General features: G+C 61.8%; 1 protein-coding gene across 2 annotated transcripts; it reads right to left on the bottom strand.

Annotated features, from left to right (window-relative positions):
- Positions 1 to 13,012, bottom strand: LRRC42 (leucine rich repeat containing 42). 2 transcript variants are annotated; one of them, XM_074265861.1, is made up of 8 exons: positions 12,885 to 13,012; positions 5,367 to 5,853; positions 3,763 to 3,894; positions 3,029 to 3,147; positions 2,152 to 2,240; positions 1,961 to 2,074; positions 862 to 940; positions 1 to 457 (listed from the first exon to the last, which is right to left on the bottom strand). In XM_074265861.1, the coding sequence occupies exons 1-8, from the start codon at positions 12,931 to 12,933 to the stop codon at positions 183 to 185; spliced, it is 1,344 nt and encodes a 447-aa protein (XP_074121962.1). In that variant the 5' UTR covers positions 12,934 to 13,012; the 3' UTR covers positions 1 to 182. The 2 variants fall into 2 exon arrangements, with proteins under 2 accessions (XP_074121962.1, XP_074121963.1); XM_074265862.1 differs by lacking the exon at positions 12,885 to 13,012 and adding an exon at positions 12,215 to 12,849.
- Positions 13,013 to 14,165: the final 1,153 nt, after the last annotated feature.

Consider the following 14,165-nt stretch of genomic DNA (forward strand, 5'->3'; position numbering starts at 1 on the left):
TAACAACAGCAAAAAAGTTTATTGGAAAAATTACTATGTATTGAAAATATACTGTAGAAAGGCTGGCCTCCTCACGGCCCGGACGTGAGCGCCCCACCATCGCGGCTCCCCCGAGCGGGCCATGGCCCATCCCACCCCCAAAGGCCAACATGGCCAGTCCCCCGGTGCCCCACGACCCTCCCTCAGTAGGAATTCAGCAAGTCCCAGTCCTCCACGCTGAGGCAGACGTACTTCTGCCGGGACGGCGGCGAGGAGCTCGGCACGGCCGTCTCGGGCTCCTCCAGCGCTCTCTTCTTGGCGCTCCTGGGCTCCTGGCTCGCGGCCGCCTCCCGCTTTAGCGATGGCCCGTGGCCTTCCGTCGTCTTCTCTTTATAGAACTGGAGTTTCTCGCCAGAGTTCAGGTGGGGGTCTGCTAAGGGACACTTGGTGGGGGCTTCTGCCCGTGGCCGCTTTCCATCTAGGGCAGAAGCAGACTCCAGGTGGGGTCCTCCCCAACTTCAGACCAGAGCCGTAAGGCGCCCCCCCTTCCCAGCCTCCACTGACAGGGAGCTCACTACCTGCCACAGCAGGGGGGGGTTCAAACACCACCAAGCAGCCACCCGCTCCCTGGGAGGTCCCAGGGCCTGCCCCTCTGGCTACCCGGGCCCACGTCTCCCAGACCGGGCTGCTCCCTGGGGTCCAAGTCCTAGCGGCTACTTACTAGCCGTGGAGCGCCCCTGGCCCCCACTTAGCCTGGCGGTCATCTCAAGATGACCACCGCTCTGACACTCTGTTCTCTGGCCTTCCTGCCGAGCGACAGTGACCTGCAGCGCGAGCTGCTCGGTCAGCACAGAGAGGCCGGCTGCGGCCGCAGGTACGTACAGAAGCGCGACGCCGCCGTCCGGGGCTTGTCCTGGCCTGCGACGGCTCCAGAGATCACGCGCTCCCACTGCAGGACAATCTGGAACAGAGAGTGGCCGGACTCCAGCACCGCGCCACCGACGGCCCAGCCCGTGGCCCCCTCCCGCCCCCAGCTCTGGGGCCAGGGCAGCCCCAGGGGTCAGTGGGAGTCGCTCCGGGCGGGGGTCTCCAGGAGGGGGCAGGGGGCATTTTCTTGCCCAGTAAAATCTAGGCTCCTAGAGGGTGCCCCGGGCCCAGTGTCTCCCGTCCAGTTCGAGGGCAAGCAGCCCAGACGGCCACGCCGGCTCACCCCGCGGACCCTCACAACACCTGGGATGCCGCTGGAGCAGGGGCTGCTCTTCCCATTTTGTAGATGGAGAAACTGCTGAAGCAACAACTCCCCTCTCCCAAAACCCCAATGAGTGGCCACCCAACTTCCAGAGCTCCCGTGATGGGGAGCTCACTACCTAAAAAGGGCAGAGCGTTCCCTTTGGGACAACAGCTTTGTTAAGGAACCAAAGTGGGTCTTTGTGAGCTGGAGCTGGCTCAGGACACCCCCTGCCGGGCTGGAGACCCTGCCCAGAGACAAGGAGTCCCTTCGGGCCTCCAACATGGCCCGCCTGGCCCTTCAGGGACCGTTTGCTCTCATCACCCCCACTAGAGTGGAGAACCTCAAAGAAAACATCTGGGGACAGGCTCTCCCGAGCTTGTTGGCAGAGGTGGGGGCCTGGGGGTGAGGGACAGTCTGCCATGTCACAAGTGACCATCTCCCTGGAAACGCAGGGGAGGTAAAAACCCCGCCCCCTGCTGGACGAAGCCTGCGGGGACCCGACCCCGCTGCAGGGAGGCCGAAGCTCAGTCCATCCGCAGGCACTGACCAGGCCCCTGGGCCTCCGGAGCCGGTGCCGGGAGTCGTGCGAGGGGGCTCCGGGCTGGAGAGCCGCCCGTAAAGCCTGGCATATACAGGAGGTGCCGGCAGGCGAGTGACTCAGCGGGAAGAGCACGAGGTGGGACTCGGGGAGGCCTCTGCCTGCCTCAGTTTCCTCATCTGTGGAATGGGCGTGGCGCCGTGCCCAGGTACCTGGTCTGCCCAGCCCTCCGTCTTGCAGCTGCTGTGGTCAAACTCTTTCAGAGGCACTTTGGAGTGAACGAGGCCGATGTGGGTCTGCAGCTTGTGCATGACGGCCTTCACGTCCTGTGCAAGGGAGACAGGTGGGTGAGGTCCAGAGTGCGGCCGCCCGGCCCGGGCCCGGCGCGGGGCCGCGCTCTCACCTGCAGGCCTGTCCCCGAGATGTCCAGACAGTTCAGCTTCCTGAAGGACAAGAGGTACCCGATTCCCGCGTCGGTGATCTCCGGATTACCTGGAACAGGAACCACAGGGAGCTGTGTCTATGAAATAAAACTACTAAAGGCACATTTATTAAGCACCTTCTGTGTGCCAGGCTTCCCCTCCCCCCTCCAGAAGCCCCTGGCCTTGTGGGGCGACAATATGGAAGCTCTTGGCACAAACAGGTGGCCGGTGCCCGAGACTGCCAAACTACTTTGCTGCGTGGAACGGCCCACAGGCCCCAGGCCTGCCGGGCTCCCCAGCGGCTCCTGCCTGTCCATGCCCACGTCCTGGTAGCCCCCGAGAAGGGCTATTTCATGTCTTGCACTGGGTCTCCAGGACCCTGCCTAGGCTAAGCAGACAGTAGGTGCCTCATAACAGCTGCCGAATGGCTGATGTTTAGTGACAATATCTAGCTGGGAACCATGGAGACAAAAAGAATCGCCCGTGCACCTTTGCCGGACAGCCATTCCCTCAAGGGCTAGTCTGAATGGGAACGGGGAAGGGGTCACGGCCCAGGTGAGTGTCCACAAGGACTGCAAAAGGAAGGAGGGATTGTGAGGATGGAGGAGGGGGTAAGGAGCGGGGGAGGTGCAGGACGGCCTTGACTGTGACCCGGGAGGAAAGAGACTCACGAATCACCCAGACCCTCCTCGCCTCGTCCTACTGAGCAGCCAGGAATGCTCTTTTCGGTGGGGTTCGGAACAAAGTCCGAACTGCTTATACGAAGATGGCAGGGGGGACCAGCCCCAGGGAACCCGGCCACGACGTCGGGTGTGGGCACGTCTCCGCTCTGGGGGAGAAGGACCCCCCCCAACTTACAGGATAAGTCGAGCAAGGCGAGGTTCTCCAGCCCTCTTCTCATGACCCGAACAGGAGCCGTCATTCTCCGGAGCCCGGCATCGGAGAGGCAGTTGTCCTTCAGACGGAGCTGCGTCACACTGCGGGGCGAGACCTCCCAGGTCAGACTCCCTGGGGGTTCCCACGGTGTTGCCCTCCCGGCCGCCCCGTGCACTGGTCTTTATACCCGCCCACCCGCCCGTCCCGTCTGGCACTCAGCAGGCATGGAGATCCAGGAGAATCGTCTCATTAGGATTCTCAAAAGTGATTTCTTTGGTTATCGCCAAGAGCTCAGCACCCCATTCCTTGAGCCCTGCCCCCGCGGGCCGCCACCACACTAGCTTTCGAAAGCTCTGCCGGCCATGGCCAGTCAATGCAGACCAGAGAGGCCCAAGCCAGTGCCAAGGGACGCTGCCCCAAGCAGCACGTGCTGGCTGCAGGGCTCCTCCCAAGGGGCTGAGTGGGAGCCCGTGCCCGTGCTGGAAGACCAGCTGTAGCTGTGAAATGGTCAGCAAACAGGGCCCATGACAGCACCCACCCAAGGTGCCAGCAGGGGCATGAGAAAAATGGGCCCGGCCAGAGCTGTTAGCGAGCAGGCGGTCCTCCATAAATGGCATGGGACAATGGCGAGGGCCCTGCTCCCTCCTCTCCCCGTGTGCCTGAGGTCTCCACTGTAAAGGGGCCCCACGACCTCCGGGCGGCACGGCCGGCCCTACCTGGACAGGGCCTCGTTGGTGAGGTGCTCCAGGAGCTCATGCTCATCTCCGAGCTTACAGCAAGAAAGGTCCAGGCAGGTCAGCTCCCGGAAAGACTTGATCTCTTCGAGCTTTTCCGAAATCACCAGGTACCTGCCGAGCACGGAGAAGAGCGGGCATACCTCCCGAGCTCCTGTGGCAAGGATTCCTCCGGGCCCCGACGCCAGGCCTGAGGAGTGAAGGATCACCAGGCCCCACCACCTGCCCTCTGGCCACGGCTGCAATGGGCCTGCCCTTGGCCCTTCACCCTCACAACCCTGCACGTGGTCTGCTCGTAGAGCCAGGTGGCAAAGGAGACGTTAGGGGCCCAGGTGAGCCAAGGATGCTCAGCGGCCCTTTTTTTCCCCCCTGAGGCAATCGGGGTTAAGTGACTTGTGGGGTCACCCAGCCAAGAAGTGTTAAGTGTCAGAGGCCAGATTTGAAGCCCCTCCTGGCTGCCTCTGTATCCTGACATGACTGGGCGGCAACAGCAGCAGCTCTCCCACAGAGAAAGCCACTGAGAGGTCTCTGCCACAATTGTTAAAAGGGGCAGCCCCTCCCCAGTGACGTGGTTACATGGGAAGTCGGAGAGAAAGCAAGGGGGCTTCCAGTGTGTGCGAGGACGGCCGCGAGACAGCCTCCCTGACGGGCTAAGACCAGCAGGACAGAGGGGAAGGGTCTAGGCCCCTCTGAGCAGCTGCCCACAGGATGGGACGGGGGAGGGGGTGGGAGCCAGGCCGCCGCCTCAGGGTCCGATGCCCTTTTCAAACTGCTGGCTCTGATGCCTGCTATCCGGCTCAGCTGGGTACACAAAGAAACTTTGTCATTTTTAATTGGACGGCACATAAAGCCGTCGTTCTCTACCTCCCAATCAGAATTCGCGGGGATTTGGAGGATCCCAGAGCAATCAGAGGAAGAAATGTGCAGCCTCCGAGAAATTCACCCGCAGGTTTTGGGGGCTCCGGGACCAGGGCGTCAGTGGAGGGCGTGAGAGCGGGCTCCCGTGATTGAGGGTACAGCAAAGGCAAGGCCAGGAAGCAGAAGTGCTGGCCCAGCCCCAGGGGGCGCTCTGCGTGCCGGCTGACCGCCTGCAGGCCCAGGGAAGGGGACACTGGACAGGCCGGAGAGTTCAGGCTCCTCCTGCTGGGCAGCTGATCCCCGCACCACAAAGCCCCCGGCCTTCCCATTCCCTTCCCAATCTGGGAAAAAACAAGAACAAAAACCCTCCTCCCTTCAGTCTGGCCCTTTCCTGTTGTCATCTCAGAGCAGATACCCAAACATGACGTTTGAAAATAAAACCAGACCCCTCGGGCCCCTCCTTCCGGACACAGCCACCGAGTCCCTCTCAGCTCCATCTCAGGAAACCCGAGTTCCCCGGTCACTTTATCTTTCTAGGCCTCAGTCTCTCATCTGCAAAAGGGGGGCTGGACTAAGGCGGCACACTATCCGAGAAGCTCAGGGTCCTGGGGGGTGAGTCTGGCCTGCACCTGAGCAAGGCTGCCCCTGCCCCGATGGGGGGCTCACTGCCTCCTGGTCTTTAGAATCCATTCCTAATGGATTCTCTAAGCTTGCGGACCCCCCCTCACCTGTTCCGAAGGCAGAGTGAGCAGAGCACCAGGCGCCCGTAGGCCTCCGTGAACTTCTGCAGGGCGCGCAGCCCTGCGCCAGGCTCCGCAAACTTGTGGCGCGCCTCCGCGGCCGAGAAGAGCTTCTCGGCGATCTGCTCGGGGAAGCCGATGAGCGAGTCGATGTGGTCCACGTTGTCGGAGATGAAGCCCAGCACGAGGCTGAAGAGGGACTTGGCGGAGTAGCGGAGGTTGCCCTCCCGGGTGTAGGTGAAGATGAAGTGGTCCGTCTTCTCCTTCCTGGCCGCATCATCTTCCCGGTTCATGCATAGCTCCACCGAGAAACCTTTGGGAAACAGCCTCAAAGGCCTTGGCTCTCGTAAGCTGCTCGTGACACCATCCAGGGCCAGGCTTACCATGTGGAGGCGCCCATTTTCCCTGACATAGATAGGACCCGGATCCGGGCAACTTTGTGATTTGAGGTAGCAAGACATTCCCCTGGCTGCACCTACAAAAAAGCAAGAACCAAAGGGAAGAGGTTGGACCCAAGAGAGGAGGTTAGACCCGAGATACAAGGCTGGCCCCAAGGGAAGAGGCTGGACCCGAGAGCCAAGGCTAGACCCAAGGGAGGAGGCTGGACCCGAGAGCCAAGGATAGACCCAAGAGAGGATGTTAGACCCGAGATACAAGGCTGGCCCCAAGGGAAGAGGCTGGACCTGAGAGCCAAGGCTAGCCCCAAGGGAAGAGGTTGGACCTGAGAGCCAAGGCTGGCCCCAAGGGAGGAGGCTGGACCCGAGAGCTAAGGATAGACCCAAGGGAGGAGGCTGGACCTGAGAGCCAAGGCTGGCCCCAAGGGAGACTGGACCCGAGAGCTAAGGATAGACCCAAGGGAGGAGGCTGGACCTGAGAGCCAAGGCTGGCCCCAAGGGAAGAGGTTGGACCTGAGAGCCAAGGCTAACCCCAAGGGAGGAGGTTGGACCTGAGAGCCAAGGCTGGCCCCAAGGGAGGAGGCTGGACCCGAGAGCTAAGGATAGACCCAAGGGAGGAGGCTGGATCCGAGAGCCAAGGCTGGCCCCAAGGGAGACTGGACCCGAGAGCTAAGGATAGACCCAAGGGAGGAGGCTGGACCTGAGAGCCAAGGCTGGCCCCAAGGGAGGAGGCTGGACCCGAGAGCCAAGGCTGGCCCCAAGGGAGGCTGGACCCGAGAGCCAAGGATAGACCCAAGGGAGGAGGCTGGACCTGAGAGCCAAGGCTAGCCCCAAGGGAGGAGGCTGGACCCGAGAGCCAAGGCTAGACCCAAGGGAGGAGGCTGGACCCAAGAGCCAAGGCTGACCCGAGGAGGCTGGCCCTCTGGCAGCAGGGTCCAGGAAGTATGTCCTGTGTAGCCAAGGTGAACCGAAGCTTGGAGTCCTGGGGCCTGCCTCTCCCTAGAGCCTCTGAAAAACTGCTCCCGCTGCTGGGAGCATGGCCCAGTGTCTGAAGCATTTCTGCCGCGCTCTCACAGTAGCAGTCAGCTCCAATCAGGAACTGGTCCAAGAACTCCCACTAGTGTTCACTAAGCGCCAGACACCTGCCGGGCGCTTGAAGAGGCACCCCTGACCCTCAGGAGCAGACACTCATTAAGCGCCACTGGCGTGCCAGGCCCTGTGCTAGGTACCTGGGGGAAAAGAGTATTTTCCGTGTCCCTAAAGCGTGCTGGGCAATGCTGATCCAAAGACAAAAACGAGCTCAGTCCCTCCTATGGGGAGATGGAGACCACACATGGTCCGACTGTGCCTGACTCTTGGCAACCCCACTTGGTGTGTTCTGGGCAGAGATCCCAGGGCAGTCGGCCATTTCCCTCTCCAGCTCATTTTACAGATGAGGAAACTGAGGCAGAGAGGGAGGAGGGGCTTGCCCGGAGTCTCGCAGTCAGTACCTATCTGAGGCAGTCTGAGTGTGGGAAGAGGGAGCACCTCGCCACCGCCTGGCCCCCAAGGCCTCAAAGAACAGGACTCTGACCTTGGGCCAGAACAGCGCCCTTCCAGTTTGTGGGGGAGGCAGGCAGCTCAGAACCATTGGGAAGCCTTAGCCCAGGAACTTTTAGTAACAGATAAGACTCATTTTTGCTCCAGAGGGCTCGCCTCTTCCTTCCCTGTGCCTGCTGCTTGTGCTTGCTGCCCACGGGATCATGCAGGGCCAGAAGGGAAGCACCGAGAGTGGGGGTGCTGCCCAGGACAGCCCCGGCTCCCAGCAGCAGCACCCCCTCTCCCGGCCGCCTCCACCCTCTGCGTCTGGGGGCTTGATCCTTAAGGGGGACAGAGAGAGGAGGGCTTCTTCACAGCAGGAGGTTCTCTGCCTGTCAAATGAGGGACAAGGAACTATGGGTAGTTCTAGGAACACAAGGGTGAAGATGGGCCAGCCCGGTGTTCCAGGAGAATGCCGTGTCACTCAAAACACATCCGTGATCTGCCTTCTCGACAGCCTGCCTCCCCCCAACTTGAGGGCTTTGTAGCACTTAGCCCAGGGTCTGGCATACAGCAGGCGCTTAACAAATGCCTGCTGATTGATCGATTGTCCCTGTTGCTCTGACTCTCCTGTCTCCTCTTTTTCCCACAGGAGTCTCCCTCCTGCCCTGAGATTTCCCCCACTCTGCATAAATCCTGTGGGCACACAGTTGCTGCCTGCTGTTTCCCTGCTCCTCCTACTCCCAACTGCCTTCTGGCATCCCCAGCACTTGGTACAAAACCAGCACCTAATCAGCACTTGCTGACTGACCCGGAGTGCCCACAAGGGCACCGGGGGGCGTGGCAGGGACAAGCAGACTCCAGACTTAGGGAGCAGAGACTCTGGAGGGGTAACAGGGTCCTTGGTTTTGGGGACGCCCTGTCATGACGTGGCTCCCTCTGGGCCTGGGCCTTCAGGGTCCCACCACTTCCCTTCCCTCCCCCATGGCTGGAGGGGGGAAGCCACCATGGGAAGGTACAGGAATGCGTCTCGGGCCTGCAAGGAATGCTGGGGTCCTGGTGGCCCAGAGACCGCCAAGCTGGCGGGGTGCCCAGAGCCTGACCCGCAACAGCCCAAGGGGGCTCTGGGATTAACCCCTGATGACGTGGGGTGAACAGGGCCACTGGCCAGTTAAGGGTCTGAAGCAGCCGGACAACAAAGGAACACGTTACCGAGCTCATACTGCTGACCTATGACCTATGGCTTGTGCTTTCACCCAAGGACACAATTCAATCCTTGGGTCTGGCTGAGCCTCCTCCTGTTCTTTTCTGGGTATGTTTTAGCATGCTCCACCCGCATTTCCACACAAGGCCCTTCAGCACGGCACAGACAGCCCTCGCTCTAAGACCGGGAGCTGGACTCCGGGACGTCCCCTTGCACTCTCAGGCCCATGGTCTCCTTGCCAACCAGAGGCAGGCACTACCCGCCCGTGCCATGAGCTCCAAAGCTCCACAGGGGGCCAGGCCACATCCCCATCCGTGGCACTTCACCAGCAGTGGCCAACTGTAAAAATCAGACCCGCCTTCCTCCCCACAAAGTGACCCGAAAGGTCACACCCTGATTGCTGGGCACTCAAACCCCCTCTGCCCATTGCCAGCATTTAAAAAAACCTCCGTGGATCCTGCCAAGCCCTCACCCCACAGCCTTGAGTCCTCTCCGCTGCTGCCTGGGGGGAGGGGCCACTTGGCATTGGTTACAAAGCTGGAGACATCAGATGACACCTTTTCCTGCCTCCTCAAAGTAATAAGCATTTATGTAGTGCCTACTATATACCTGGCACTCCAAAATAGGGGACATGGTTTAGGCATAAAGGGTGATGTTATAAGTAAATGATTGACCTATCAGGTCTTTCAAGAGAGGACTTTATGGCCAAAGAATTAGAGAATGTCATGAAAGGCAAAATGGACACCTTTGATTTCACTAAATTAAAAACTAACAAATAAAATGAATGTAGCAAAGATGAGAGGGGAAGCAGAAAACTGGAAAACAATTTTTACAGCCAATGCTTCTGATAAAGGGCTTATTTCTAAAATATATAAGGGATGGAGTGTGATTTATAAGATTATAAGCCATTCCCCAATTGATAAAGGGTCAAAGGATACGAGCAGACAATTGGATTAAGAAATTAAAGCAATAAACAGTCACATGAAAAAGTCCTCTAAATCACTATTGATTATAAAAATGCAAATTAAAACAACTCTAAGGTGCCAATTTATACATCTCAGACTGGAAAAGATAACGATAAATGTAGGAGAGGATGTGGGAAACCTGGGACACTGATACATTGTTGGTGGAGCTGTGAACGGATCCAACCATTCTGAAGAACAACTTTTACTATGCCCAAAGGGCCATCAAACTGGGTTACCCTTTGATCCAGCAGCTTTACTACTGGGCTTGTATCCCAAAGAGATCATAAAGGAGGGAAAGGGACCTGTGTGTGCGAGAATGTTTCTGGCAGCCCTCTTTGTGGTGGCCAGAAACTAGAAACCTGCCCATCAGGTGGAGAATGGCTGAATGAATTGTGGTAAATGAATGTTGGAATATTATCATTCTGTAAGAAAAGACCAGCAGGAGGAATACAGAGAGGCCTGGAGACTGACAGGAACTGATGCTGAGGGAAGTGAGCACTGTACACATCTAAGGCAGGACTGGTTCCTCTCCACAGTCCAGTGAGCCAAAGCGATCCCAATAGACTTTGGACAGAAAAAGAACTAAGGAGACTGAACGTAAAGCAACATACACTACGTTCACTTGTCCTTTTGTGTTTTGTTCTTTTGCAGTTTTTCCCTTTTGTCCTGATTTTTCTCTCACAACATGATTCATGGGGAAATATGTAAAGAAACGAGCACACGCTTCTCTGTACCTGCCACTCTGGTGACTTGGTTTTTTCTCAGACATTTGATTTGCAAGATAGAAACTGAGGCAGGCAGAGGCAGGGGCTCCGCCCAGGGCCTTCCAGCTGTCCCTGGCCCCACTGCTCTATCTACAAGGCCAGCAGCTGCCTCTCTGGCTGCTCTTTCCTCCGGCTGGCTGTCCTGAATCCGCCTCCTCCCCAGTCTCCCCCCATCTGCTCCAGGTTCGTCACTTTCTGAAGTCCGCCACTTTCTGAAGTCCGGGGCCGCCCACCCTCCGGGGCGCAGCTTCGGCCTGTCCCCAGGCACGGGGCCTTTCTCAAAAAGAATCATCAGGCCGACTTTTCCGAGCTGCGTTTCAGTTGGTTTCCTTTGTGATGCCGCTTGTTATTGGCGGCCTCCGGCCGGCCCGCCCGCCAAGGGCTCCAGAAGGCAGAAGGCCGAGAGGCCCGTGCCGGGGAGGCCGCCGCGCAGCCGGCACCCCCACGCAGGCGCCCCGCTCTCACTCTAGCCCGGGCCTGCCTTCCGACCCATCCACAAGCACTGACCCACGGCCAGGCGCGGTCCCGATCCCTGGGGACGCGAGGGGGCTCTCGGGGAGCTGCCGGGCTGGGGGGGCACGCGCAGACACGCTGGCACCCGGGCACGTCCAGGCGAGGAGAGAAGCTGAGGGTTGCGCAGGGGCGGAGGCCGCAGCCTCCCTCGGTCTCCGGCTGCTGGCACTCTCTCCGCCTCCTCCAACGGCTCCACAAGGGCCGAGCTCTCCAAGGGCAGCCGCCTCAGCCTGTCCCCCGCAGCGCCTCTCTCCCAAGCTGGGCCTCCAAGGAGATCCGGGCACAGCGCCAGAGAGGCTGCCGGTCGTCGTGGTCTCGGCGTGCCGCTCGGCCGCTTGTCTTCCAGGGGCTGACCGAGCCCCCCCCCCCCCCCCCCGGGGCCCGATGGAGCCTGCGCCGGCCGCCTCCTCTGTCCAAATGTTGCTGACCGCGTCCTCTATTCCTCTCTGCCCCCCCCCGGAGCTCTCTGGTGAGCCTGGCTCCCAGCCTTCGCAGGCCGTGCCCAGCAGGCCAGAGGAGGGGGCCGCGGTGCCCAGGACCAGCTGCCGGACACACACCCAGGTCTGGAGCCCGGGCCCCCTCCGACATGGCGGCGCTCTCTCCGTCCCCCAGCCCCAGGATAGAGCCTCCAAGGGCCAGCGGTGCTCCCTACCCTCCTCCACCGCTCCCCCTGAAGAGAAGGTGGCCAAGGGGCACCTCCGGCCCTGCCGGCCCCACGACTCCCCCGCGGCCAAAATCAGGAGTGGGGGGCTGGGGGGGCAGGCGGCCGGGGACCCTCGGCCCCCGCCTGCTGGGCCTCTGCTTCAGCTCCCTCCCCCAGGCCAAAAGTGGTCCACGTTGGCACCCCCTGCCCCATGGGTGGGCACGGCGGCCGCGGCAGGCCGGAGCTGCGGGCAGGGAGTTCCAGGGAGAATGTCCGGGGTCGGCCCCACCGGGGGTCCTGGGTTCTTGTCCCGGGGCCGGCCCAGGGGGGGGGCGCCCGTCGCTGGGCGGGGCGGGTCTCCTCCTGCCCTTCGGGGTCAGCGCCCCCTCCTGGGTAACTCGGCCCGGCTCCCTGCCCTTGCAGGCGGCTCCCGCCTGTCCTCCCCGGCCCGGCCTGGCCCAGGCCGCTGTCCCCCTCAGGGCTGAGGCAGGGCCCGCCCGGGTCTGGGCCTATCCCCCAGGCGGCGCTTAGTGAAGGGGCGCAAGGAGCGGACCCCAACCTCCGCCCAAGGGGCCCCTTTCCAAATCGCCGCACCCGTCCCCTCCCCCAAGGCCTCTCCCAACGAACACTCCGGGACCCTCCTTCCCCCCGGCTCCGGGCTCAGCCAGAAGCGCCGCCGCCGCCGGAGCCGCCGGCCCGGGCTCAGCTCCCGCCCCAGCCTCCCTCGGAGTGGCCGTGGCCCAGTCATTGAACCCGCCGGCCCCGGTCTCCCGTCCGTCCCCGAGGCGGTTGGCTCCCGCTGGAGGCGGGGCTCTCAGCCCGGACCCCCCTTACCTGCGCCCGGCCGCCTCGGCGGCGGCTGCTGGGCCCCCGGCGGCTGCGCCCCGCCGCTCCTCCGGCTCCCCGGCTCCGGCCGCCTTCGCCCCGCCGCGCGGGCCCAGCCAGATCCGGGCCCCGGCCTCCCTCCTGGTACTCGCCCGGCCCGTCCGTCCGTCGGGCCCCGGGACCCGGCCGAGGGTGAAGGAATGGGGGGAAGGCAGCGGGAAGCAGGGGGGGCGCGAGCCCGGGAGCGCGGGCGCGCAGGCGCGGGTCCAGGAACACGGGCGCGCGCACGGCAGGGCGCGGCAGCCGCGCAGGCGCGGCAGGGTCCGGGGCGAGGAGCCGAGGATTGAGGGCAGGGGTAGGTACGGGCGCGGCAGCGGGGACGGGCCCCAGCGGGGGGCGCGTGAGCGAGACCAGAAGCGCTCCCTCCTGCCCCCTCTCTTCTCCGGCGGGCGCGCGCCCGGGGGGCCGGGCTTGAGGGCGAGCTTTCCTCGGGGCTTAGCGAGACTGGGCGCGGGAGGGGGAGCGGGGCTGAGGGCGGGGGAAGGGGCGAGGCTGGGAGGGGGCGGGGACGGGCAGGGCGCCGGGCGGGCCGCGTTTAGGATCCGCGGCCGGGGTCGGGACGAGAGGAAGACCGGGGCTTGGCTGGGAGCGAGCGTCAGGGGGGGCAGGTTGGACCCACCGAGGACGGGGAGGGAAGATCTGGGCGGGAACAGTGGGTGCCCGGGCATGGGAGGAGGGCCCGGAGGCCGGGAGGGCCGGAGACCGAGGCAGAAGCCCTGGGCCGGAAAGGGCCGGAAGGGGCCAGGGGGCGGGGCCAAACGGAGGGCAGGGATTGGTGAAGGCGAAGGGGGCGTGGCGAAGGGAAGAGAGGTGCGCGTAGTGGGAGGGGCAGGGCGGAAGGGGAGGGCCGGAGCGTGGAGAGGAGGAAGGCCACAGGGCTGGGAGTGGGGAGAACGGATGAGTTCTCGGTCTGAGGGGACCCCGGTTCCTCCGGGTGAGGGGCGAAGCTGCAAGTCTGGCCACCTGAAGGGGTCACCTATGGGACCTTGATGGGGGTCCTGGGCACTCCTGTCCGGAGCGGGGCTGGGGGTCCTGGCACGCGGTCCTAAACTGGGCCCAGGCTGCCGTTGATGCAAATTCCGTAGCCCCGCCCCTCTCCCCCGACTCCTCATTGGGGTTTCTTGGCTAAGACTCAGGGGGGCGCTGCCGCTCCCTTCTCGGGCTCTTTTTACAGGTGGGGAAACCGAGGATCCCCAGCTGGGGAGCGTCCGAGGACAGACTCCATTCTCTAAGGAGACTTAGCTGCAGCCCCGGGCGCTGTTGACTTCCACAGTGACTCAAAGTCTCTCTTGGGAAACTGAGGCCCGGAGGTTTAAATAACTGGCCCTGGCGGACGCGGAGAGTAAGGGGAGATCTCCCGGCCTCTGCAGCCAGACTTCCGGCTGCTGCCCTTACAAAGGGGACCTCGAGAGCCCCGCTGCCTTAACAGTTCTTGGTGTCCCCCACCCTCAGCGCCAGGTCTGGCACACAGCCCGCACTTAATAAACATCTTCTTATTACCCAGAGGTACCCTGGCACATTGGAACGCATCTTTATTAGAAAGTCATGTTATATATATTGGAAATATACAAAAAAGAGTCTGATTTTAAGGACCGGACATAGAAATGCTGACTCTGCTGCTTCCAGCCTGCCTGGACCTCAGTGCCTCGTCCGTAAAACTACGAGGGGGCGGGTGGGAAAATCTTTACGGGCTCTACACTGACCCTTGTCACTCTCCCGTCCCAATGAATGGGATCACAGAGAAGTCGTCATTGAGAAGTCAGCCAGGTGACACATCTTAGCTCCCGAGGTGGTTGCTCTATCCTGTGGTCCTGGAACTTTTTAAACAGGGGCCAGTTCCCCGTCCCTCAGACTGTGGGAGGCCGGACTATAGTAAAAACAAAAGCTCCCACTCTGGCTC

This window comes from Sminthopsis crassicaudata, chromosome 4 (assembly GCF_048593235.1).
Source record: "Sminthopsis crassicaudata isolate SCR6 chromosome 4, ASM4859323v1, whole genome shotgun sequence".
In the NCBI taxonomy this organism is placed as follows: Eukaryota; Metazoa; Chordata; class Mammalia; order Dasyuromorphia; family Dasyuridae; genus Sminthopsis; species Sminthopsis crassicaudata.